The sequence below is a fragment of the Schistocerca serialis genome, chromosome 1, assembly GCF_023864345.2.
Source record: "Schistocerca serialis cubense isolate TAMUIC-IGC-003099 chromosome 1, iqSchSeri2.2, whole genome shotgun sequence".
Taxonomy (NCBI): Eukaryota; Metazoa; Arthropoda; class Insecta; order Orthoptera; family Acrididae; genus Schistocerca; species Schistocerca serialis.
The window spans coordinates 452,748,425-452,774,542 of record NC_064638.1 but is presented as its reverse complement, the minus strand read 5'-3'; the positions used below and the strand labels follow the sequence as shown (position 1 = coordinate 452,774,542).

Here is a 26,118-nt window from a genome sequence, read left to right as displayed (position 1 = left end):
TCACAAGCATTCTCTTTCTAATGGCCCCCTTTTGCAATAATTGCAGCCCTCTAGAAGATATTGCCTCTTTGCAGGACCTGTCGTGCTATATTTTTCATTTGAAATTCAAAGGAATTTCTCTGGTGTCCGCACGACGGGAAGTAACAGATTTTTGAACGCGGAATGGTAGTTAGAGCTAGACGCATGGGACATTCATTTTCGGAAATCGTTACGGAAATCAATATTCCGAGATGCACAGTGTCAAGAGTCTGTCGAGAATACCAAATTTCAGGCATTACCTCTTACCATGGATAACGCAATGGCCAACGGTCTTCACTTAACGACAGAGAGCAGCAGCGCTTGCTTCGAGTTGTCAGTACTAACAGACAAGCAACACTGCTTTAAATAACCACAGAAATTATTTTGGGACGCACAACGGCGTTTCCGTCAGGACAGTGAGAAGAAATTTGGCGTTAATGAACTATAGCAGCACACAACCGACGCGAGTGCCTTTGTGAACAGCATGACATCACCTTCATCTACTCTCCTGGGTTCGTGACCATATAGGTTGGACACTAGACGACTGGAAAACCATGGCCTGGTCCCGATTTCAGTTGGTAAGAGCTGATGGTAGGGTACGAGTGAGGCGCAAACCCCTTGAAGCCATTGACCCAAGTTGTCAACAAGACAGTAAACAAGCTGGTGGTGGCTCCATAATTGTGTGGGCTGTGTTTACATGGAATGGACTGGATCTTCTGGTCTAACTGGGCCGATTATTGACTGGAAATGGTTATGTTCGGCTACGTGGAGATCATCTGCAGCCATTCAACGATGGAATTTTTATGGATGACAATGCGTCATGTCACTAGACCGCAGTTGTTCACGATTGGTTTGAGGAACATTCAGAACAATTCCAGCGAACGATTTGGCCACGCAGATCGAACATTTATGGGGTATAATCTAGAGATCAGTTCGTGCACAAAATCTTGCACCGGTAATAATTTCGCAATTACGGTCGGTTATAGAGGCAGCATGGCACAATATTTCAGCAGGGGGACCTGCAACGACTTGTTGAATCCATGCCACGTCGAGGTGTTGCTGGATTATGGGGGCAAAAGGAGGGCTGACACGATATTAGGAGGTATCCCATGACTTTTGTCACCTCAGTGTATAACATTGTACAAGGCGTGTCTTGGAGAAGGTTATGATGGCTGAAAATCTGTTGAAAAGGGGAATTTTCTATAAATCAGTGCAGACTGCCTCTTGTGTCGATGACGTAGAAATAATTGCAAGAAATCGGAAGGCAATGGAGGAGACATTCATTGCACTTGAGTGAGTCATTGGGAATATGGGACTGAGTATCAGTCAGCAGAAAACAATATATTTGACTGCTGGGAAGCACATAAGAAGAACATACCGCCTTCAGTAACATTGGGCAGACATATTTTTGGGAGAACTGAACAGTTTAAATTTATGGGAGTCGACATCAAATGGTTAAAATGGCTCTAATCACTATGGAACTTAACATCTGAGATGATCAGTCCCCTAGACTTAGAACTACTTAAACCTAACTAACCTAAGGACATCAGGAACATCCATGCCCGAGGCAGGATTCGAACCAGTGACCGTAGCAACCGCGAGGTTTCGGACTGAAGCGCCTAGAACCGCTCGGTCACAGCGGCCGGCGGGTCAACATCAGCCAGTCAAATGATATCTCTTATGAAGTTAAACAGAGGTTAACAGCAGCTAGCAGACCCTATTTTCCTTTAAAAACTATTTTACTCAAATCTCTTAACTCGTATTACCAAATTAATCATTTATAAAACACTTATAAGACTTGTGATGGTACGTGCTCCAGAAATTTGGCCCTTAACGTCAAGAGATAATGGATTGCTAGATGTCTCTGAAAGAAAAGTACTTAGAAGAATCGTCAGCCCAACTTGTGAAAGAGGCAGATGTAGGAGGAGGAAAGAGAAATATGGAGGAGGAGCTACACTCATGAGCTGTACACTGTACGTAAATATCTACCTATTATAAGAATACTCAAATCAGCCAGAGTGATATGGGGAGGGTCCCTGGCACAGACAAAGACACGAAAGTAGCTAAACCGATATTAGGTGGAAACTCAGGGTTCATAGAGGACAGTGTCGACCGAGAACTAGATGTATAGATGGAGTCATGGAGTACCTGCAGAAAGCTCGGGCGTAGGATCGTAATAGTTGGGGAAAAATTGTTGAAGAGGCGAAGATGATGAGTTCCCTAAATCGCTTAAGGCAAGTGCCGGAATGGTTCCTTCGAAAAGGGCACGGACGATTCCCTTCCCTAATCTGAGCTCGTGCTCCGTCCCTAATGGCCTCATCGTCGACGTGGCCCCAAACCACAGTCTTCCTTTTCTAGTGACAGAAGGAGACGGTCTCGTCTTTCACTAGAGGAGTAAACTCGGCCCTGACTTGCATGCCTTCAGGTACAACAATCAGAAATGTCTGTGAACAGTCCAAGTGTCCTAGTGGCAGCCGTGACCTTGCGGGCAGTGCGTCAGTGCCGCGAGTCGGCAGGCGGTCTGACAACGGCGCCACAAACGCCCACTGCCGTCTTACCCTTTCAGCGCTTCGATGCTATGCTGTGAAACCACCATTCCGAAACAAATGTCTAGTGCTGGGTATAGGGCGCAACTGAATTTGTTTCTTACAGCCTGGACACGCCAAAATATACCCGAATTGCGTAAAATTGTAAAGATTCGGTTATATGCATGTAACTGTCAAAGTAAAATTTTAGATTAATATAAATTAGTATCGGACTGTGAAGTAATCTTGGATACCTATTATCGACTTACTTGTGCAACTAGAAAATTTCCTGTGAGTTTGGACTGAGCAAAGGTTGGGAATTTGTGTGGCCTCTGATAACGCGCAGTTGAGCGCCTCACAAACCCAACATCATCATCATCTAGAAAATTTCTGAGCCTGACCGAAAATGTATATGGGTTTTGGACTAAAAATGTGCTTATTTTTTTGGCATGCCCTCTACATCAGTGCACTTTGTCCAACTTTTTCCAGCTGTTCGCTTCCATCCTTGGAACGAGATTCTGGAAAGTCAGCAAAATACTTACCTACAACAATTATAACTTCTTCACTGTATTCACTATACTTCTCAGAGGCACACGTTTCTTTAGATCTGACCCTAACTGGAAGCCAGAGGGTGTTCGTTGGTTCATTCGGGGGAGGGGACCAAACAGCGAGGTCATTGTTTCGTCGGATTAGGGAAGGAAGTCGGCCGTGCCCTTTCAAAGGAACCATCCCGACATTTTCCAGAAGCCATTTAGGAAAATCACGGGAAACCTAAATCAGGATGGCCCGGCGCGGGTTTAAACCGTCGTCCTCCCGAAGGCGAGTCCAGTGTACTAATCACTGCGCCACTTCGTTCGGTGCCAGAGGGTGTCAAATATGGCAGAAAGGGACGATATCCCGAGTGTACTTCGAATAAATCCCTAGTTTCCATTGTCAAAGCACATTTTTGAGTAGGTGTATCGTCATGATGATTTTTTTTTTATATACACATACACGACCACTCTGCAGTTAACACACTCTGCAATTCGCACGTAAATACTTAGCAGAGGATTCGGAGTCCATACCTCGCACTGATTTTCATCCAGTTACACCAGTCGGCATATATTTGTGTAACACTCGTCAGTTATAGTTCTGTTATTTACAAGGTAATCAATATGAAGAGCGATCCACGAAAACAGTGGCCTCAAAATCGCGAGGAGGCGGGGTCATTCCACACAGCTGATATTTCTTGTTGACAAGCTAAGGCAGTTGGTGGGAATGTGGAAACTGGAAACCGGAGCATCAAGCGAGAAAGCACGAATTGCACTTAGCTTTCCAGTATAAATCGGTCCTTCATTATGTAACTGTGCAGTCTGCTACATTTCCTGCAGCAGACCTCTTCCCACGAATTTTTCATTCATTTGGTCCAAAAAACATGCACTTCCACAGTGGCTCCCTGTTATTTGGAAGAAATGTTTTGTCATTATTGAACAGTTTTGGCTACATCGTCAAAATCGAGTGTATTTCAAGTTGCCTTGATGAGATGATGTGTTTGGTGACTGCTCCTGCTGCCGTCAAACTTGTTCTGCATCCGATTGATCTCTGATGGACTGTGGCAAGTAACGTAAGCAAATTTTCTTTCCTACGTGTATCCTACCAAACTCATCAGATTTCGGGTACTACTTTCAGAGACTTATCCGATTCTTTACACCAAACTCTCCATCAATTGTTGTAACATCAAGCGCAGCTTACTCAGTGTAGGATCATTACGGCAGCCGTACAAAGGTGCTATTTACAAATATTTTTGTTTGAAAATTTATTTATGCCATGTTCCTGGATAAATTCTCAAAATATTTCAGTAGGTGACAGATGTAAGAAATGTCCGTGAGTACATGGTGTTAAATATATTGAAAAATGCCAGCTTCTGTCATGGTTCGTATTCAGTGATAGATACATACGGTGTATATTTAGAGGAGAGCAAAAGGACCACTTTGTTGTGTGACAAAAAATGTCAGGTACGTTTCCATGGAGGTTTTGACGCTAATGAATTTCAGAGATGAATTTAATTACCGGTAATTAAGCATTGAAGATGGCTACGCTTGAAATTTCAAAACAGTCGCCAAATGCCGGGAACGCAAGCTTGTTCCGCGTTACGCTAGATTTTCAACTAGTTGTAAACTAATTGGGAGAAGAGAATCGGAAGTGCGCTCCGCCACTATGACCACATATGACGACCGTGATGCAGTGGCGGTTTCAGACCCGTTATTGGCTGAACTGATATTTGGTCCGTTCAAAGGTCTGCGCTGCGTCCATGACCCGAGGCTACCAGGACACGTGACAGCGTATAACCGCAGCCTGCGGCTGGATCTCTGCGCACACGTGACTCCATGCCGCATACAGATAAGACTCGACGGGTGCCAAAGTGAGCAAGGGCCGGCAACTGATACTGGCACAACAAGAGTAAAGGCTCCACGCCAGAGACAGGGATACAGCTTTGTTCATCGGTTGCGGATGCGATGCACGGAAATCTCTCTCTCTCTCCCGCACACACACACACACACACACACACACACACACACACATGCGCGCAGGTTACCAGAGTGGCTCCTTTATTATTTTTAAATATGTAAGTGATTGTCCAAAAACCAGTTCGCACTCTAAATTGCAATGAATCCTCCCCTCCCCCCCCCCCCCCCCCCCCCCCGCCCCCGCTCAACTTGATCGTTTGCAAACTTTCTGAATGTTAAAGAAAGGAAAAGAATAACGTGGATGAGGCACAATGACTGTATTGACACAGTTGTATGTGACTGAATTAAAAGTTGAGAGAAAACTGGTCAAAATCCTGACCTAAAATTACTGTTTTAAATTTTCGATGACTGAGTTTATTTTGGACATAAGTCACATTGTCTGGAACAAAAAGAATGGATTACATGTGTCAACAATGCTTAGACTTATTCTTACATTCCTCAACTGACCTCATTGCACTTGGATATTAAATTATTTTGAAAAAGTTGTAATTGATTTGTTTCCAAAACTACAAACATCAAGCTCTTGTTTAATTATGTACCAGATCTCTCATTCTTTATCGACAGCACAGTCTTTGGTTGGTGTAACACTGGCTCTGTTATGTACAGTGGCAAATTTATCTTCACAAGTAAATTACAAAACTAATCTGAATGCCGTTATGTGAGGGGGGTGGTGGTGGTGGTTAGTGTTTAACGTCCCGTCGACAACGAGGTCATTAGAGACGGAGTGCAAGCTCGGGTGAGGGAAGGACTGGGAAGGAAATCGGCCGTGCCCTTTCAAAGGAACCATCCCGGCATTTGCCTGAAACGATTTAGGGAAATCACGGAAAACCTAAATCAGGATGGCCGGAGACGGGATTGAACCGTCGTCCTCCCGAATGCGAGTCCAGTGTGCTAACCACTGTGCCACCTCGCTCGGTATATGTGAGGGGGGAATATATTTAAGAGTAATAGCTACAATTTTTAATATGCATTATATTGACATAATACATGATTATTACCAGGGCCATTTTTCAGCCAAAGTGAACCAAATTGCTATTTGTAACGCCACAATTGTAAGATTTCCATACAGGGTGTATAACAATTAGTAGTGGCCACTTGGGGTATCAAGCTGAGAGGGGAGCCAAGGACAACCAAGTGCAAAATTTGTATGCAGTGTGTATCACTAGTATCACAATTTGTAGTGAAAACTGACATGTGTTAAAGTGGGGGAAAGGGGGGGGGGGGGGGAGAGGTGCACAAAATGATAAATCACTCGTATGGAAAAATTATCTTGAACTGGTTCTGATTGTTATACTAGATTATAATTGGATAGAATAGAATAAATTTAATCAACTTTATAATTTTTTTATATGTAAGTGTTCACAACAAAAATAATTTTTAGATTACTGTAACTACAATATTACAAGTTGCTCACAAAGCTCTTTGTCGAACTAATTTAGTTATCCTATGGCAGTTCACCTCGTTTATAATTTCACTGAAGTATATTGAAGTGTATTTTGTTGAAGCAACTAAAAACATTATCATGTAATGTTTTATAACTCTTTTGTTCTGTATACTCGTATGATGCACTGTTTAGGCCACAGTATTACATTTAATCACACAGCACCACATTACAGATTCATAGCACAACGAGATAGCAGTGGCTCATTTATTACACATCTTGATATTCTTGCACTGATTAAAGTGCTTTATTGTTAATCCAATTTGGTAGTGTGCATTTGAATTTATCCAAAGGCACACAGTAGGCTTTTTTAGGTAATTTGTTAAAATACATGAAATAAGATATTCATATGTGCTGTTCCAGTCATGAAAGGTAAAGTTGTCATCAACCCAAAGATTGATTTGAACATCATAGTGCTTTACTAGGCATAGAGTATGTCAATTACACATTCTGCTTGTGCTGCACTAGTGTACTGACATCCAGAGGTCAAAGATATTATGATTTTCTTTCATGTATAGTAAGCACTTCCAAACATGCAAGTTACAGACTGTCATTACATTACTTTAAATTACATTTATCATTTTCCATGGATCCCTTGGAAAGGAGTCTCTGGGATGTGGGAAGAGTCAAAGATTTTTTATTTTTTTTACTCAGATACATGGATATTGTACAATTCTAATGCAGACAGAGTTATGAGCTATAATCCTTGAGAATATATTCATTTATGGAGTAGAAATTGGGGGGGGGGGGCAACAACCAAAAATAATCTAGATAAGCTACCCATTCTTCAAAAAAGGTGTGTGAGAATAATCTGTGGAGAAAAATACAGGGAATCTTGTTGCAACTTGTTTCTAAAAATAGAGGTGTTAACTGTTATAAACACATACATTCTAAAAGCCATATTGCTTGTGAAAAGACTGCACCCAAACACTTATTCAGATTTACACCAGTACAATATTAGAAATAAAGAAAGATTTTACATTGGCAGCCACAGAACAGCACTTTATAAAAAGGGGCCTCAGTACACAGGTATGAAATTAGCTAATGCACTGCCTGGTGTAGTCATGGCTCTTCCTACAATTAAACTGAAACATCAGCTTAAGAAAGTTTTAGTAAAACACCCTTTCTACACATTAGAAGAGTACCATACATATATGAAGAACAACAAATTATGTGAATAGAAATCACAATTATGTGAATAGAAATCAGTAAACATCTTATTGTAATTTTGTTGTAAATTAATGATGTATTCAGAAGAATGTGTCTTGTGTATTGTACAAATAACTCTAATCATTACTGTTTCTTTGTACATGTTCAGTGTACCATTCGATGTTGAATAAAGCTATTATTATTATTATTAAGGAGTTGGCCAACAGGAAGTTCTTTAATCCACTCTGACACCGATCTTTATCACTTACAAGACCTTTGATATGCTCTGGTAAGTTACTGAATATATGAGTACCCATGTACTTGACTCCTTTTTGTACTAATGTTATGCTTTTATAGTCCTTATACAGATTGTCTTTAGTTCTGGTATTATAATCATGTTTTGTACTATTTTGAATAAAAAGAAACATGTTGGAAATGACAAAGGTCATCAATGGTATATGTACTGAGAAGTAGTAGTTAGAATACCAAGTTTCTTAAAGAGGTCTCTGCATGATGATCTAGGACTGACGCCAGATATAATTCTAATGACTCGTTTCTGAATTTTGAAAATGTTCACTTTGTGAGAGGAGTTTCCCCAAAGGATGATTCCATAACTCATTAGTGAATGGAAGTAGGCCGAATAAACTGATTTCTTCATTTTAAAATCATCTATTTCTGCTGACATGCATACTGCAAATGTAGCTGAACTAAGGCATTTCATTAAGTCCAGAGTGTGAGTTTTCCAATTTAGGTTGTGGTCAATTTGTAGCCCTAAAAATTTGACACTGTTTACAGAATATTTCAATTAAAATCTTCACTTAGTATGAGTTCATTATTTTTAGAAGTTAAAAAATTTAATACTGCATCAAGCTGTTTAGTGAATAGCTGGAAATTACCAGTTGGAGCCCTGTATATTGTGACCATAATCATTTTTCTTTTTTGTGTTTCTACTTGTGTCGCACATGCTTCAAAATACTGATCACTACAGTATTTAAGAATGTCAATGTTTTTATAATTGTGACCGTTTCTAATGTAAGTGGCAACTCCTCCTTTCTCCGTCTCTTTTGTACAATACTTTCAAGCTAAGGTGTACCCTTCCATATTAAGCATTTCAATTTCACTACCTAAATGATGTTCAGAAATACAAATAATATAAGCAGGATTTGTAGACTGTAGGTCATCTAAACAGATCTGAAATTCATTAATTTTGTTTTTTTAAACCTCTGATATTTTGATGTAGTAAATTTACTGTTACTTTTTTCCTGTCTTCGCAGGTATTATGCTTAACATTTTGAGATACAGCTTATGATATTCACTTCCTGAAAACATAGCCTACATGACTTTCATGGTGAAAATTTCATATTGTACCTGTTTTTGATCAAGTGAGTCTCCCTGTGATAGCATTCCATAAATCAAAATACAATTTTACAGATGTAATATGCTCTGTTATGCTGCCCATGACTTGCTTCTTCATCTTTTTTAATAGCCATCCTGGCATAAGAAGTTTTATTTGGCCACAGAGGCATGGAACAACAGAAACTGATCAGAATATAGCGTGTTTTATACAATATGACTTGCAAATTAGAATCTATATTACTCAGCTTCTGAAACTCACCTGGTCCCAGTTCAGGGTGACTGTCTAATAGCTTCCAGGGGCAACAAAATTTTAAAATGCTGCCATAATATACTCATTAAGCAGCATAATCTCAAGGTGAGCATTTAACAAAAGTAATTCAAGCATTACAGTTAGGAACTGTTGCAGAGTAACTCATGGCATGCAAATTTCACAGACTAGATTCATCTAGTATTTGAGAATGAGACTATTTAGCTACTTTCAACAAACCTTACATGAAATTTGAAACCTTTCTGAAACTTTTTCTTGCTCTGACACTCCTCTGAAAATAATGAAACAAATGAAATTAGTTATTTACTACATTTTCCATGCAATAAAATTTCAGCATCATACCTGACTTGCTACTTCTTTACTACTGACCCTATGCACACAGTATTCATATACAGGGTGTCCCATTTATCTTGACCACCCTAAATAACTGTATATCCAGATGCAAATTACAAAATATTTCAAGCAAATGTCCTTTAGCCATCGGGGGGATATCAATCAGCATGGCTGCCTTCATTGTAGCTTTGTTTTTTCAAAGATATGAACAACAGTATGACTTTTTTAAATGGCACCCTGTATTTTTATTCGGTAATTTGCCAATGTATCACAGTGTACCATTCACTGAAACACAATGCTATTAATTACATAAAACAACACTGGCATTGATGCTCCCAGTGGTTAATGCAGGTACTCGGGGCAATGGAACACATTCACATTCTGACATTGACGGAGGACAAATGTAAACATAATTAGAAAGCACACCCATCATTCTGTCAACCATTGTCAGTTGAAGAGTTGTGCGAGTAGAATGTTCATCAATGAAGAGAAGGTAGAAATGCTACTCATCTATGGGGAATGTAAGTTAGCAGAGCAGTAATTTCAGTACTGTTTCCTTATGCACGGGTACAGTCAGTACAGTAGTTTAGTCCTTTTAAAACTGTTGTGTAGAATAGGCATACAGTAAAGGCTGTCCTTCCTACAAACTGCTTCACATAATGTTTCTCTTATTGTTGTTGTTGTTGTTGTTGTTGTTGACGGTAGGCGAAATGCTACGCAGGCAGAAGAACTGTACAGAAAGCAACATCCTGACAAGAACCCACCTTCCCAACAGATGTTTACTCATCTTGTTGTGATGCTTCAGGAAATGGGAAGTTTCGACCCAGGACAATGCAATTGCTGTAGCACTCGCACAGACGAAGCTGCCAAAGTTATTATTCTTGCTTCCATTGCTATGAATCCACATGTGAGCACATGGCAGCTTGAACACAAGATTGGCATCCCTAAAACCAGTGTACATCCTATTCTTATATGTCACTGGTTCCATCCTTACCATGTACACCTACATCAAGAACTGCATGGGAATGATTTCTAGAATCGTGTACAGTTCTGTCAGTGGATACAACAGCAAATCCTTGCCAACTCAAACTTCTTCTCCAATGTTCTATTTACCAATGAATGTTCCTTCTCAAGCAAAGGACAGGTAAATACGAGGAACATGCATTATTGATCCAGTGACAACCCACAAAGTCTTAGACAGGTGGAACATCAGTGTCAATGGAGAGTTAATGTCTGGTGTGTGATGCTTGGTACTACAATTATTGGCCCATATTTCATCAATGGTAGTCTAAACGGCACAGTGTATGCCAACTTCCTCAGACGAATACTTCCTCCTCTTCTGGATGAAGTGCCGCTAAGAACCAGAATGTTCATGTGGTATCAACACGATGGATGTCCAGCACATAATGCCTTGCTTGCACGTCATGTTCTGAACTGAAGGTAGCCTGCCAAATGGATTTGTCAAGGAGGAACAGTTACTTGGTGCGCTAGGTCTCCTGATTTAAATCCTCTGGACTTTTTTCTTTGGGGATGCATTAAAGACATTGTCTATCGCGATATTCCAACATCTCTAGAGGTCATGCTGAAACATATCGTGCTTGCTTGTAATTCTCTTCAGCAGACAACACTGGAAGCAGTAAATAATTCTTTCATTCAATGAGTGAACCAGTGTATCGGTGTCCAAGGTCACCACTTTGAACACCTTTCAATGTTCTACACCTGGGCAATGGTACAGGAGAGTCAAAGTCAATTTAGTTTTCTGACAACTCCAGCAAGTGGACGAGTTTGTGATCTTGGGCTCAAAGTCAGTGTTGTGGTATGTAATTAATAACATCGTGTTTCAGTGAATGGTACACTGTGATACATTTCTGAATAGGTATTTAGAGAGGAAATGAATTACTGAATAAAAAATACAGGGTGCCATTCAAAAAAGTCATACTGCTGTTCATATATTTGTAAAACAAAGTTACAATGAAGGCAATCATGCTGATTGATATCCCCCTGACAGCTAAAGAACATTTGCTTGAAGCAATTTGTAATTTGCATCTGGACAAATAGTTATTTGGGGTGATCAAGATAAATGGGACACCCTGTGTACCACTGAGTGTATCTGCAAAATTATATGATTTTATGACACATAGTTCAGAAGATATGATCCCATAAACACAAGAATTCTATTTTTAAAGAACTGAGGTGGGGGTGTTCCTGGTTAATAGATGAATGGTTTCAGATAACACATTCCATTATCAAGTTTCCTACAAAATGCCAAAATTTAAAGTTGCAGAATTTGAACGTTTATATATCATTAGATTTTGGCTTTTTGTAAGAAGCTTGTTAATGAACGCGTATCATCCTAAATCAGGTGTTCACAAATTGCAATGTGGAAGTGAGACTGTATACTGCAGGGCAACATGTCTTCAGCTGCTAAGTAAATCATTAGATATAAATGTGTTTGCAATGTGTGGTGCAAAACATTACACATCACATTAGTGTAATAAAAGGAAGAACAAAGTCCAAGCTTTAATGCTCTGTTGAAGACAGCGTGAGTTTAGTCAAATTTTTTCAGAAGATTCATAGCACTATTGGTACATTTATAAATTTACCATGACATAAGTCAGTTAAATTTTTAATTCCAATGTTGTATTGTTAAGAAAGAAACAGTGATGATGCAGGAAGAGTGTCAGCTTAATGTCCCAACATCATCACTAGACATAGACCACAAGCTTGGATGGGACTGCTGTGCCACCTCATTCAGTTTACAGAGGAAAAGATGTGGTACGACTTCAGTTGGTGGATTAATGGAAAAACTGATTTGTTTTGCTTCTCAATATTACATTGCATGAATGATTGAAACTAAACAGAAACTTTATATAAAGCTAATGTTATCTACTTTCTTTTATTTGCAGGGATCTTCTACTGACCCTATATATCAGAATGGACACTGTTCTTCACAGCACTGGTGGAAAGACAATGAGAAAAACTGGCGTCTGTTCCGGTGGTCTATATTAGTAATAGCTGTGCTACTAGTTTTGGGACTGGTGATTTACTTTTTGGTTATAGGTGGGTATAAACTTTATACTAACTATGAACTGCAATTAATAAACACATATTTCATTTGATACAACCATTTTCAAGTCGTAACTATTTCATTAAAATTAAGTTTTTCTAATTTCCTGTTTATATGTCTTTGATCAAGCAACATACTACATATTTCTGACATACTGTCACTTGTAACAGCGATCAACACAACCCAAAAATATATGTTTTACTCTATAGAATATCTGGAAAATCTAATTGAGAAGTGAGCTTGAGGACTGTGTGCCACGTAGAGTAGAAGTTCATTGTCTCGTAACATACGATTTCAAGCCATTGACTTAAAGTACAGGAGACTCGTCAAAACACAAAAACTGGTTTACAATTTTCCTTATGATATCAGTAATATAATATACAGTACTGAATAATTATTTAACTAAGCAATTGCTCATAATAGTTTTTCTTCAAAAGTAACAAATTTTTAAGATTAACAGTCCTAAGCACTTACTGGCTCCTGCTCAAATTTTCAGGTTGTCATTTATGAATTCTTCTACTGAATAGTAACATTTCTGCACTAGTTTCACATATATGGATTTTTCCAGTGTTTCTAAATTTATGTGGAGCAATTCTCTTCCTTTCACTTTGTTATAAATTTTCATACCCATATAATGTGGAGTTTGAGTATAAAGTTTTAATGGTGAGTGGGCAACATAAAATTATTTTGATTTTGGGTGTTGTAATCATGTCGAAAATGATTTGCTACAAATAAATCAGGGTTACTGTGTACAAAGATAATCAGCTCATATATGTATAGTGAGGGAGCACTTAGTATAGTTAGATTTTTTAGGAGTGGGTGATATGATCACCCTACATTGTGCACATTTCTAATGATGGTTTTCTGAAGTTTTAGTATTCGACACATATGGTTTAAGTTACCCCAAAATACAATTCCATACCTTATTACTGACTCAAAGTAGCGGTGATACACTACTTTTCTTATGCCCATACTGGTAGCATTGTATACTATTCTCATTGCAAATGCGAGGCTATTTAATTTATTTGCTGGGGTACTGTATATGTGATACTGTATATGTGATATTCCTAGGAATTTCACACAGCTAGCTTCCTGCAAATCCTGGTTTATGTGACTGATCTGAATATCATTTAATTTTGCTTGTTTTGTTTTAAACTGCATTAACTGAGCCTTTTCCATGTTTAAGTTTAACCCGTTTAAATGAAACCAGGCGTCTAATTTTTCTAAAGTATTAAATACAATTTGTGGAATTTGATCAGTACTGTTAATTTTAATGATTAAAGATGTGTTGTCTGCAAATAAAACTGAGTGACACTCAATATTAAGTGGCAGATCATTTATGTAAAACAAAAACAGAATGGTACCTAAGACAGAACCTTGGGGTACTCCATGTGAAATGGTTTTCCATTCTGAAGTATAAGTTCCTCTCTCTGATGTTATAACCACACTTTGTCTTCAGTTGGTTAGATAGAATTTAAACCATTCCAATACCGTGCCCCTAATTCCATACTTTTCCAGTAGCAAGGAGTGATTCACACTATCGAAGGCCTTTGATAGGTCACAAAAATTCCTGTGGCATGCAGTGAGTTGTCTAGAGATGAGCTAATTTTATCAACAAAATTATTTATAGCAGATATTGTGGTTTTGCCTTTTTGAAATTCATACCGATTTTTTGGGATTGTTTTAAATTTTTCTATGAAATTTTGAATTTGTATGGTAACTACCTTCTCAAATATTTTTGATAGTGATGGAAGAAGAGAGACTGGTTGATAATTTCCCATATGTTCTTTTGTGCCTGTTTTGAATAGTGGATTAACTACTGCATACTTAAGTGTGTCTGGAAAATAATCTAATTGAAGGGACTGGCTAACTATTGCAGTTAATGGCTGCACAATTATTTTAGAAACTATTTTTAACACTTTTGTTGGTATCCCATCCCATGATGCTGATGTTTCACTTTTTAGTGATAGTATTACATTTTCTATATCTTTTACAGAAGTTTTGGTAACTGTACTGAAAAATTCACCATCAAGTTCCTCACTGTTGAAGAAATTTACCTTGTCTGGGTACTCTGCTACACTGACATTAGATTTGCTTACATTTATAAAGAATTCATTAAACAATTCAGAAATTTGAGCAGGATTTACAATAGTTTTATCCTCTATCTTGGTTTCAGAAATATCACGGCCTCTATTGTGGCACCTGTTTCAGCTGTTGATCATTGGCCATAATGCCTTTGATTTGTTTTATTATCCAATATAAAACTATTATTTGCCAGTTCTTTGGCTACCTTTACAACGTTTTTAAATTTATTTTTGCAATCTTTTACATAGGTAGCAAAATCAGGACTTTTGTTATGTTTTAGATCCTTATGTAGCCGTCTTTTTCTTGCACTCAAGATTTTTATTCCTTCAGTAATCCACTTTACTTTATTTCCTACCTTTTTATGATGTACAGTAAGTTGGAACGTTTCATTTAAAACGTGTAGGAAGTTTTCCAGGAAAGTAGCAAAATTTTCAGAGCATGAAATACTATGATCCATAGCCCATTCCACCTTATTTAATCTATGATGGAATAAGTTCATATTTTATTTGCTGAACTGGTGTTTTGTGTAGGTTTTTTTTAGCAAGGTTCTATTGTTTCTGGTAACTCCATAAACAGAGCGCAATAATCAGAAAGTTCTAAATCTAAACAAAACATATTTGCCTCTTTATAAGTGTAATTGGTTAAAATATTATCTATACATGTTGTAGACATTTCATTTACTCAAGAAAAATCAGTGAAATTTGTGCTGAAACCCAATACTTGAATCATATCAATGAATTTTGTTTAGTTATCGGCTTCGCTGGCTAGATCTATGTCGAAATCAGCAGTTGTTATGCTGAGGATGGCACTGTTTCCCAAAAGTTGTAGCCAGTAGGCAAAACAAAAAAATTGCAGCTATAGACTAAAACATATTTTTCTGACCTAACGATGGATGTTAGGTAGTTATTGTATGCTGTTCAGTGTCATTTTATTTGATTTCTAACTTGCAAATTCACTCATTTATAATGTTGCTGCTTGAGAAAAAATGGTAACACAGAATTTGCTTGTAGAAGATTTAAAAATGACGAGGGCAAAGTGCAAGGAGGCTAATTCATGAGTCATGTTCTATTATCTCTACAAAAACTAGCAGTAAGCAGCAGCTATTTAATGGTACTATGAAAATGGCAGCTTTTTCAAAGTAGCTATATTCCTGATAATTTGACTTTGTTAAGTATACAATGAGGTAGCAAGAACAGTTTATAACAGTTTAACAGTAATTAATTATTAAGCCAGTGTGTATTAAATCTTTCTCATTGTTAATCTATACCTTCCTGAACGTTCCATGTCATGCTAGAGTCTATATAACACAGTGAATCACTGGATGAAAGCATGAATTTCAGTGAAAATGTATGTAGGAAGAAAAGAGAAAATGAAAACAATGGCAATGAATTGTTTCAGAAATAGGGATGGATAGTGAGTACATGTAAGCTATGTCCAAACTGGAATTCTAGACTGCATACAAGTAGGATGAAAAATTATATGGCAGATGACAAATCAAAGAAATCACACAGCTTCTGAAATGTAAATGGGGACAAAAAGAGAAAAAGAAGGGAAAAATATAGGATAAAAGAGGACAAAGAAGTGATTTCACAGGAATCTGCAGTAAAGAATAATTGCCTAAAAGTGCACTATCAACATTTACATCCTTGTGGCCCATAATTGGGCATTATTCCTCGTAGAAAATATGTTTTTTTCTGAACAATATTTCCAATATAGTCAGTAAACTCATGAATATTTCACAGTTCTCTAATCCTTTACTGATAAATTGGCTAGGATGAGGCAGAATTTTATACATGCAGACATGGGATAATTGTGTGTGTGTGTTTGTGCATTTGTTATTTAGAATTGATCATTTCTGGAAGGTTCTTGAAATATCTTGTATTTGTAATGTTTGTATATTCTGGAACATTTGCAGTTTGTATAAATAGCAGCATTCTACATTCAGGAGTTCAGTTCTATTCGGGCTGTATTGTTGTGTCAGTAATAAGCCTGCTTTCAGTGCTACTTGTGGTACTTCAACGACAATTCTGCTTTCGGATTTGGACTTCAATGTGGTTGAGATCTTACTTTGTTTGGTGGAGACCTTGGGTACTTCAGAACATTTAAATCACCATGAGTCCAATTAGTAAACAAAAAATCATCACCTACATGGACTGGAACCAGAATACTAGTGGTACATCATTCCCAGCATCTGTATCTCCACAAAACCTATGGATTCCAAAAAAGTAACAAGTATCAGGCATCTATCAGTGTTTTCTTGAGATGCTGGTCAGGACCCAACAAAATGGCTGAAAGAATTCAACCAAGTTGCCAAATACAACAAGTGGGCTGACATGATGTGTCTGGAAAATGTGTACTTTTACTTCAATGGCACAGCACAGCAGTGCTTCGAGATTGATGAAGAGAAGCTCAATAAATGGGACAAATTCCAGATCTGAAGGAAACATTTAATGACAGTCAGCAGCAAGTCCACTTACCAGAGGAACACTTGAAGAAAAGGGCCAATATCATGGGAAAACAACACAGTCTTACAAGCAGGATGTTTCGTGAATCCAAATATGACAAAAGCAGACAAAATCTCACACTTTATAAAAGTGGCCCCAAAAGACCTGTACCAAGCTCTTCTGGTAAAGTATGTCACAACAAATGAAGAATTCATCAAGTGATGCCAGTGAATTGGGGAAATGCAACAGAAAATGTTGGATGAAAGAAGTACAAATGACTCCTGAATGTGGTCTCTTTGTCAGCTTTGAAAGACCACCATTACCTCACCTCTCTCACACATCAGTGTATCGATCTTTAGCACCAGTCTCTGCCTCCAGTGAACCAACCAGGGGAAATGGATTTGGCCATGTCTGACTGATGCTGCGCCCATTAAACATTGACCTTGATACATGAAAAATGCAAATACATCCTATTCCTTTGACAATGTAATGACCCATAGAAAAATGAGCATTTAGGGGACAGAGGACTACACACCAGTTTCTTTCCACTGTGGACATCTTGGACACATTATGTGCTACTGCAGACAAGGAAGGCAAGTTTTTTGTGACCAGTATTCTGACAGATCTCAACCTTCACAACAGCTCTATCCACACCAGTCAATTCTTTCAATCCGACCTGGTATGGATCCCAAACACTTGAGCAGTTCACAAGAATAGGTCACACCAGCGTACTATACATGGTCTCCTTTGCAGGTGAACCACTCTTTCCTAAAATTCTCCCAGTAAACCAAAGTCAACCATTTTCCTACCCTACCACAGTTTTCACGTGCTCGTTCCAGCTCATATCACTTTGCAATGTTACACTCCACTATTTAAATGATTTGATTGTGTCAAGCTGAAAACTAGTAACACTGTATCTGAATATTACATGTTTATTCTTCCTACTCATCTGCACTAACTTACATTTTCCACATTTAGGGCTAGCTGCCATTCCTCAAACCAACTGGAAATTTTGTCTATCCTCCTACAGTCACTCAACAACAACGCCTTACCATACACCACAGCATCATCAGCAAACAACTGCAGATTGCTGCCCATCCTGTCTGCTAGATCATTTATGTACATAGAGAATAATAAAGGTCCTATCACAATTCTCTGGGGTGATCCTGATTCTTAGTTATTATTTGAATCTTTTGCAATTGAAAAAAGCAATTCGGGCTAAGAAAAGAAATCTACATATCAGTGGGGATTGTAAGCATAACAGGTGGTCACAGAGAACATTTGATAACTAATTGTCATGGGTAACCACAGCTCATCCCTAAAAATATGTGCTTAAGGACAGCTGAATCAGTACAGGAAAAGCAATTCAGTGCCATCAGTGAAGTATCATGCTTCACTACTGCTACAGACAACCCACGGGAGTAAGCTACTGTCTAACTGCCGACAGTACCTGCTATCGAACGGCCAACAGCATATACCATAATGAATGAATGTCAGTGATTGTTTGCCATTCTCAGACAATTTGTGGATGCTTAGAGGTTTGAAGTGGAGAGAAGAAAGAGCAAGAGGTCCATGGTACAATGCTGAATCAATACTGGGGATCATTTATCAATTAGTCAGCACTCACATAAGGTATTGCTGGCTGAACAACTGATAATCCAGGAGGGGTGGAGAAGATGCTGCAAGATGATGATATTGAACCTTCAGAGAGTCCTTAGTCCTCTTCTGTGATTCTTCTAAAGAAGGAAGACACATGGAATTTCTGTGTCAACTATCAATGACTGAACAAAATCACAAAAAAAGATATGAACCCAGTGTTGCACTCTCATGACACCAAAGGCTGCTTGAAAGGACCAAAGTATTTCACAGCAATGAAGTGCTCCAACCAATTTCAAATATATGATGGACAATCTGAGTCAACACTTAAAATTGATGATATTTCTTTGCTATCTGGATGACATAGTCATTTTCTTCAAGGAAATTTGAAGAACATTCGTATCCAAGTGTTGTCAAACTAGAGACCTCTCCCTATATCCAAACATTGCCTCTTTGTTGCCCAAGAACTAAAAATGTTGGGGCAACTAGAAAATGGTGATGGAGCCTGTCCTGATCCAGAGGAAATAAGAATAGTCATAGATTTTCCAACTCCTCGGCACACTCGTGATGTGACAAGTTTGCTTGGAATATGCTTGGACTATTGGTGAGAAATTTGTAGCACAACTTGACTAGAAGAAGGGATCGGTTGGTAGGGCATATTCTGAGGCGTCAAGGGATCACCAATTTAGTATTGGAGGGCAGCGTGGAGGGTAAAAATCATAGAGGGAGACCAAGAGATGAATACACTAAACAGATTCAGAAGGATTTAGGTTGCAATAGGTACTGGAAGATGAAGAACCTTGCACAGGATAGAGTAGCATGGAGAGCTGCCTCTAGCTAGTCTCTGGACTGAAGACCACAACAACAACATTGGTGAGACATATAGGACTTCTGTGTCAAGCCACCTTCCCTGCAAGAGCTACTGCAGAGACATGCCAGAGTTTCCTGGAATGAGATTTTAAGACAGATCTTTCCTTTTTTCCTTGAATTGAGGTGCTAAAATCTTCTTCAGTCCTAGCATTGTATGATGAGAATGCAGAGAGAGAATTTCACACTGTTGCTAGCAGTTTTAGGATAGGTCCAGTTCTAGTACAAATTCAGGAATGTGCTGAAAAGTTGATAGCTTATAGTTATAGAGAAACTACTCTACAACCAAGAAAGAGAGCCTTGTAGTTTTTTGGACCACCAACATGTTACATTGATATTTATTTGGAAAACTATTCCCTGCTGTAACAGACCATTATTCTCTATGCTGGCTGACCAGCATGAAGGATCCATCAGGTTGACTGGCAAGATGGGCTCTGAAGCTTTAAGAGACACAAACATGATGCTGAATGCCATCTGAGGAACACTTTGGCATAACACAGCAGTGCGGATGAAATCTCAGTCATCACTGCATTAAATGACATTGCTGCTGAACAGTGGAAAGATCCATCATTGCTGAAAACCATAGAAGCCTTTAAATTTGAGGAACCTGGCAAAAATAGATGCTCATCATCCCAGCTTATCTACAGCCAGCTATCTTGAAGGTTTTCTGTGAAGCTCCAAAGTCTGGTCACCTGCGATTATTGAAGAATCTAGACAGAAGACTCTAGTAGCAGAAATAATTTCACGGAGTGAAATCACTCACAGAGTGACAACTGCTTACCATCCCCAGACGAATGGCCTCACAGAAGGCTTTAATAAGACATTGGCAGATAGGCTCTTGATGTATGTTAAGGTTGAAGAGAGAGATTGGGATACAATACTGTCTTATTGTGAAACAAGCAACACAGAAAAGCTAGATGCTATAGGTTTGGCACTGTTCTCTCTGCCCTATGGTCATGGGGCTGATACAACAATGGTTACTATTGCCATTTCAACTGGACAATAGTGACTACAAGAAACATCTCATATCCAGAATAAAAGAAGTAAGTCAACTATTTAGCACACAGACCCTAGTCACCCATGAGAAAGACCAGGAGTGCAATAACACCAAGTGCCGCTCAGTGAGATACAGATTGGAGGTGTGGCATGGATTTTTAGGTGTTTACAAAAAGTGAGACTATCAGAAAAGTTACTAAAGTCTTATTTTGGGCAGTACAGTATCCTTTGTTGCTTGTTACATGTCACATATGAAGTTGAGGATTAAGTTCCATCATAAAGCAGACAAAAGTGTAGTGACATTATCTGTACCCTCTGTATGACAACCCTACAACAATTCTGAGCTGCACATAGACAACTGAGGCTTCTCATTTGAGAAAAATAAAGACCCACTTGATGATTGCAAAACTTTAATTGTCCTACCTATGTAAGGAAACCAAGCATAAAGTTCAAAACCCATTTCCAAGAACACCTAAATGCTTTCAGGCCCAACCATTTCGAAAAATCAGTCATTGCACAACACATGTTGGAAACAAAAATGTCATCAACAGTCTAGACAACAATTTGGTAGTACTACATAATGAAGTCAATGGTAAGACCCTAAATCTGTTAGAACAACTGGGGATATACCTCTACAAAATCAAAAAACCTGAATCTATGTTAAATGAACAAACAGATTTCGCAAGCCATAGCTATTTCAGTAATTTTAAAGACCTATTCTAAAGTCATTTCCAGCACATGTTAATTGTTTAATAGTTATATCTTTAGCACTACGAATAAATTCAACTTTGATAACACCATGTACAAAAATATCTGTGAAGTGTTTACACTTTACAAACATGTGCGTGCAAATGTGCCTCATGAATGAAGTAACATGTACGAAAATGATGGAGGAAAGAATGTTTGCTGGTGCTAAAACGTTAAAAATGCTTTCCTTGGATTATGTGGTAAGTTTACATTGTTCATTTTTCCGCTATTTTGCACATATTTTCACGTTCAACTTAGGAAATTCATAACCTAACATTAAACCTGTCAAGAGAAGAAATAAAACATGTATTAAGACAAATTACACCTGATGGTGGACCCACAGGGTCTGAAATTTGTCATGTATTTAATAAAACACGAAAAGTTGTGACTGAAGGCGTTTTTTAATTCGTACCTCCAGTTGATTGAAAGGGCTACATTTGATGCTCATAACTGTAAAGAGGATTTGACAACATGACCAGAATGCGAGTGGCCACAAGTGCTGCCACACAGAGGACTATTTGCAAGATCTGGATTAAGGGTGCTGTTGTTGTTTCCAATGAGAACTTCTGAGCAGTGGATCACTGTTTCTCCAGGAGTCGGAGCAATGCTGTGAGCAATGTTGCAAGCACTGTGGTGTAGCGATGAGCATCATTGATTGGCATGCTATGGGTTGCCAGCTCATAACCAAAACACCAGTAACATTCAAGTGTTGAAATACTTATATCATAAGTGATGAGAACTGTTTCTGCATCTTGGATATGTGATGTGATAGAAGATAATTTATGCAAAACAAGAACAAATCTGACATCAGGTCCTGTGTTGCACCTGTAATATGAGTAATTATTCCCTATGCTGTTTCATTGTGTACACTCCCTGAGTTTCTTAATGTAATTCTCTGCATCATTTTAGTTAAACAGTATGGAAAGCAATTACCGGCAGTACCATAATAATACAACTTATCTGGGAGAACTGCACAATTAAATTATTTTGACAAGGCACATAAAGTACCAGTTGGCAATATTTTGTTTCAGTTTTTCTTTAATCTGACTTGTGAATTCATCGCTAAGGAAATTTCTTGGACAATCAACTTCAGGTACCTAGGTATTCTTACACCTAAATGCTCATACATATATTTCTTAATGGTATTTGTATTTAAAATATTTTCTACAGAAAGTGCTGCACTGCTCCTATTCAAAGAGTGGTATCACAAAACCACCTTCAAATGTATTTGATCTGATTTTGGCGATTTATGGTAAAAGCAAGACTGAATTAAGGATGAATTGTGGAATTCACACCCACAATACTAGAAGCAAAAGCAACTTCCAAATATGCTACAAAGCAGCATATTATCTGGAATGGAGAGTCATTGATAGAAGTAAAAGTAGCCTTAAGTGTGTCCCAGGGAAATGTGTTGGTACCCTTATTGTCCATATTGTATATTAATGACCTGGCAGATGATCACCCAACACAAACCCCCCAATGACTGGAAAAAAGGGGCAGGTGACTCTTGTGTATAAGAATGGTAAAAAGAACTGACCTATAAAATTACACACCAATACCCCAACATTGGTTTGTTGCAGAACTCTTGAACTATTCTCAGTTCAAATACTGGAAAGTTTCTTGAGACAGAAAAGCTCCTGTCCACAAATCAGAATAGTTTTAGAAAGCATCACTTGTGTGAAACTCAGCTTGTCCTTTTCTCACATGATATCCTGCAGACTATGGGTGAAGGGCAACAGGTGGATTCTATATTTCTAGTTTTCTGAAAAGTATTAATGCAGTGACTCACTTCAAAGTGTTGATAGGATATGAGCATACAGAATACATTCCTGGATACTCTAATTTGTGTAATGAATGACAGTGTAATGCAGAAAAATGTAATTTAGCGCAGATGAATATGAAAAACAATCCTGTAATGTCCAAATATAGTATTAGTAGTGTCCTGCTTGGCTCAGTCATGTTGTTCAAGTATTGGTGTAACGTTACCAAACAATATGAAATGAAACGAGCATGTGAGGATTTCAGTAGGGAAGACAAATGGTTCGCTTCTGTTTATTGGGAGAGTCTTAGAAAAGTGGGGCTCATCTGTTATGGAGACTGCATATAGAGCACTGGTGCAACCTATTCTTGAGTACTGCTTGAGTGTTTGGGATCTGCACCAGGTCAGATTAAATGGTGCAACCTATTCTTGAGTACTGCTTGAGTGTTTGGGATCTGCACCAGGTCAGATTAAACGAAGACATTGAAGAAATTCAGAGACAGCCTGTTAGATTTGTTACTGTTAGGTTCAAACAACAAACAAGTATTAGTGATATGCTTCGGGAACTCAAATGGGAATCTCTGGAGGGAAGGAGACATTCTTTTCAAGGAACGCTATTGAGAAAATTTAGAGAACTTGCATTTGAAGCTGACTGTATAACCGTCCTGCTACTGGCAATGTATGTTTTCCATAAGGACCACGGACATAAGATAAGAGAAATTAGGGTTCATATGGAGGCATATATACAGTTGTTTTTCCCTTGCTCTATTTGTGATGGAACAGGAAGGGAAATGACTACCAGTGGTACAACATACCCTCCACCATGGTCTGTATGGTGGCTTGTGGAGTATGTTTGCAGATGTAGATGTAGATTAATAGTGACCATAGACTTTGCAGACTATGCAGTAATCTATAATCAAGCACTATCTGAAAAAAGCTGCACAAATATCCAGCGAGTTCTTGGTACAATTTAGAAGAAGTGCAAAGATTTCAACTTGTTTTAAATGTTCAGAAATGTGAAATTGTGCACTTCACAGAATGAAAAAGTGCTAGCATCCTCTGTCGCAAAATCAAAGAGTTACAGTTGGAATTGGTAATCTCATACAAATACCTATGTGTAACTGATCTCATAGGCTGACTCATAGGTAAAGCAGGTGGTAGGTAGACTTTGGTTCATTGGTAAGATGTTGGGAAATTGCAGGCAGTCTACAAAGGAGACTGCTAACGAATACTTGTGCATCCCATCTCAGAATATTGCTCAAGTATGTGGGACTAATACCAAATAGGACTAAAAGAGGATATTAAATGTATACAAAGAAGGAGGGTAATAATGATTATAGGTTTGACTTATGGGAGACCATCACAGAATTTTGAAAAATGTAAGTTGTCAAATCCTTGAATATAGGTGTCAAACCTCCTCCAAAAGCCTACTTACAAAGTTTCAAGACCCACTGTTAACTGAAGACTGTAAAGATATCCTTCATCCTCTTACATACAACTCCCATTGGGGCCATGATGACAAGATTACACTGATTGCAGAACACACAGAAGTCAGGTTACATTCCATTAGGAAAGTGGGCGCACCCAGCGACTTTGATATGATTTATAAATCATAGAGCGCAGCAATCAGTCATCCTTTTTTTGCGGGATTTATTTTGGCAAATTCAGATTTCAGCTAGTGCCTATCCATTATCAATGCACTATTTTCTAATCTCAATGCATGTCAGTTCCCTGTTGTTCAGGCATCAGTGACTGTGACTGATGCCCGAACAACAGGGAACTGACATGCATCGAGACCAGAAAATGGTGTATTGCTAATGGCTAGGGACTAGCCGAAAAACCTGCAAAAAAAGGATGACTGATTGCTGTGCTCTATAATTTATAAACACACAGAAGTATTTAAGCAGTCATTCTTCCTGTGCTCCTAACATGACTGGAATGAGAAGAAACTGTACATGTAGTACTCTGGAAAAAACCATGTTTAGCAAAACTGTCTTTTGAATTTCAATCTCATAACAACATCAATGTTTAACTTCTATTTTTTATTTAATGCTTTATCTTACATGCCAAGAGAAGGACCATAATAATTTTTCTCTTCTTCTCTTAACACCCTACACTTTGATAACAGAGAATGGATGTTGACTCAAGATTTTTTTTTTTACCTCATTAGGGTGACAATGCATCATCAGAAAACGAAAATGGTTCTGATGTGATAGCCTGACTCATCTTTCACTTCTGAATCTCTCACTATCCTGATTAAGTTTAATGGAAGCTATAACATTGACATGTATATTCTTCACATAACACACACACATTAAATCAGTGCATTGTTTGTCAAGAGCTGTTAGTACAGATCTTATTGAAACTGAGTCAAAAAGCTATTTACTTTTTATTTCTTTGGACCATGTTTCATATACACTACACATGTACAAGATATATGACAACTAGAATTTTTATGATCCCTCAAGTTTTCTCTGTGTTATTCATCAATGGTGTGTTTCAAGGAATTGCGCCAAGTTGCTGTTTCCATTTTATTCACAATATTTCTATAAGTGACAACCATCTTCTTCAGGAGGTACAAGTTCTGCTGTTATGTGTATGTGTACAGCAACCGGAATTACAATAATGTGGTGTTGTTGTTTTCAGTACCTTCACCTTAATTTTATTTATGCACTCTCCTGTAGCATCACATTTCAAAAGTTGTTAGTCCCTTCTTGTCTGAACTGTTTGCCATTTATGTTTTACATCTAATAAGGCTGCACTCCAGACGTCAGAACATTTAAATTTATATTCAATGTTAGTAAATTTCTCTTTTTCAATAACATTTACCTTATCTTGCCAGTATGCATATAATATCCTCCCTATTCCAGCTACTGTCTCATTTTTTGCTGTTGAAGTAGCAAAATTCACGCACTATTTTTAGGGTGTCATTTCATAAGCTTGTACCACCAGCATCATCT

The 26,118-nt window shown here is 38.2% G+C and overlaps 1 protein-coding gene across 2 annotated transcripts in view; it reads left to right on the top strand.

Moving 5' to 3' along the window:
- Positions 1-26,118, top strand: part of LOC126473142 (uncharacterized) — a 561,035-nt gene that overhangs the window by 480,575 nt on the left and 54,342 nt on the right. For both annotated transcript variants that reach the window (XM_050100011.1, XM_050100003.1), the window contains exon 2: positions 12,504-12,657. In XM_050100011.1, coding sequence (XP_049955968.1) covers positions 12,504-12,657 — 154 coding nt within the window. The remainder of the gene's footprint in view (positions 1-12,503; positions 12,658-26,118) is intronic.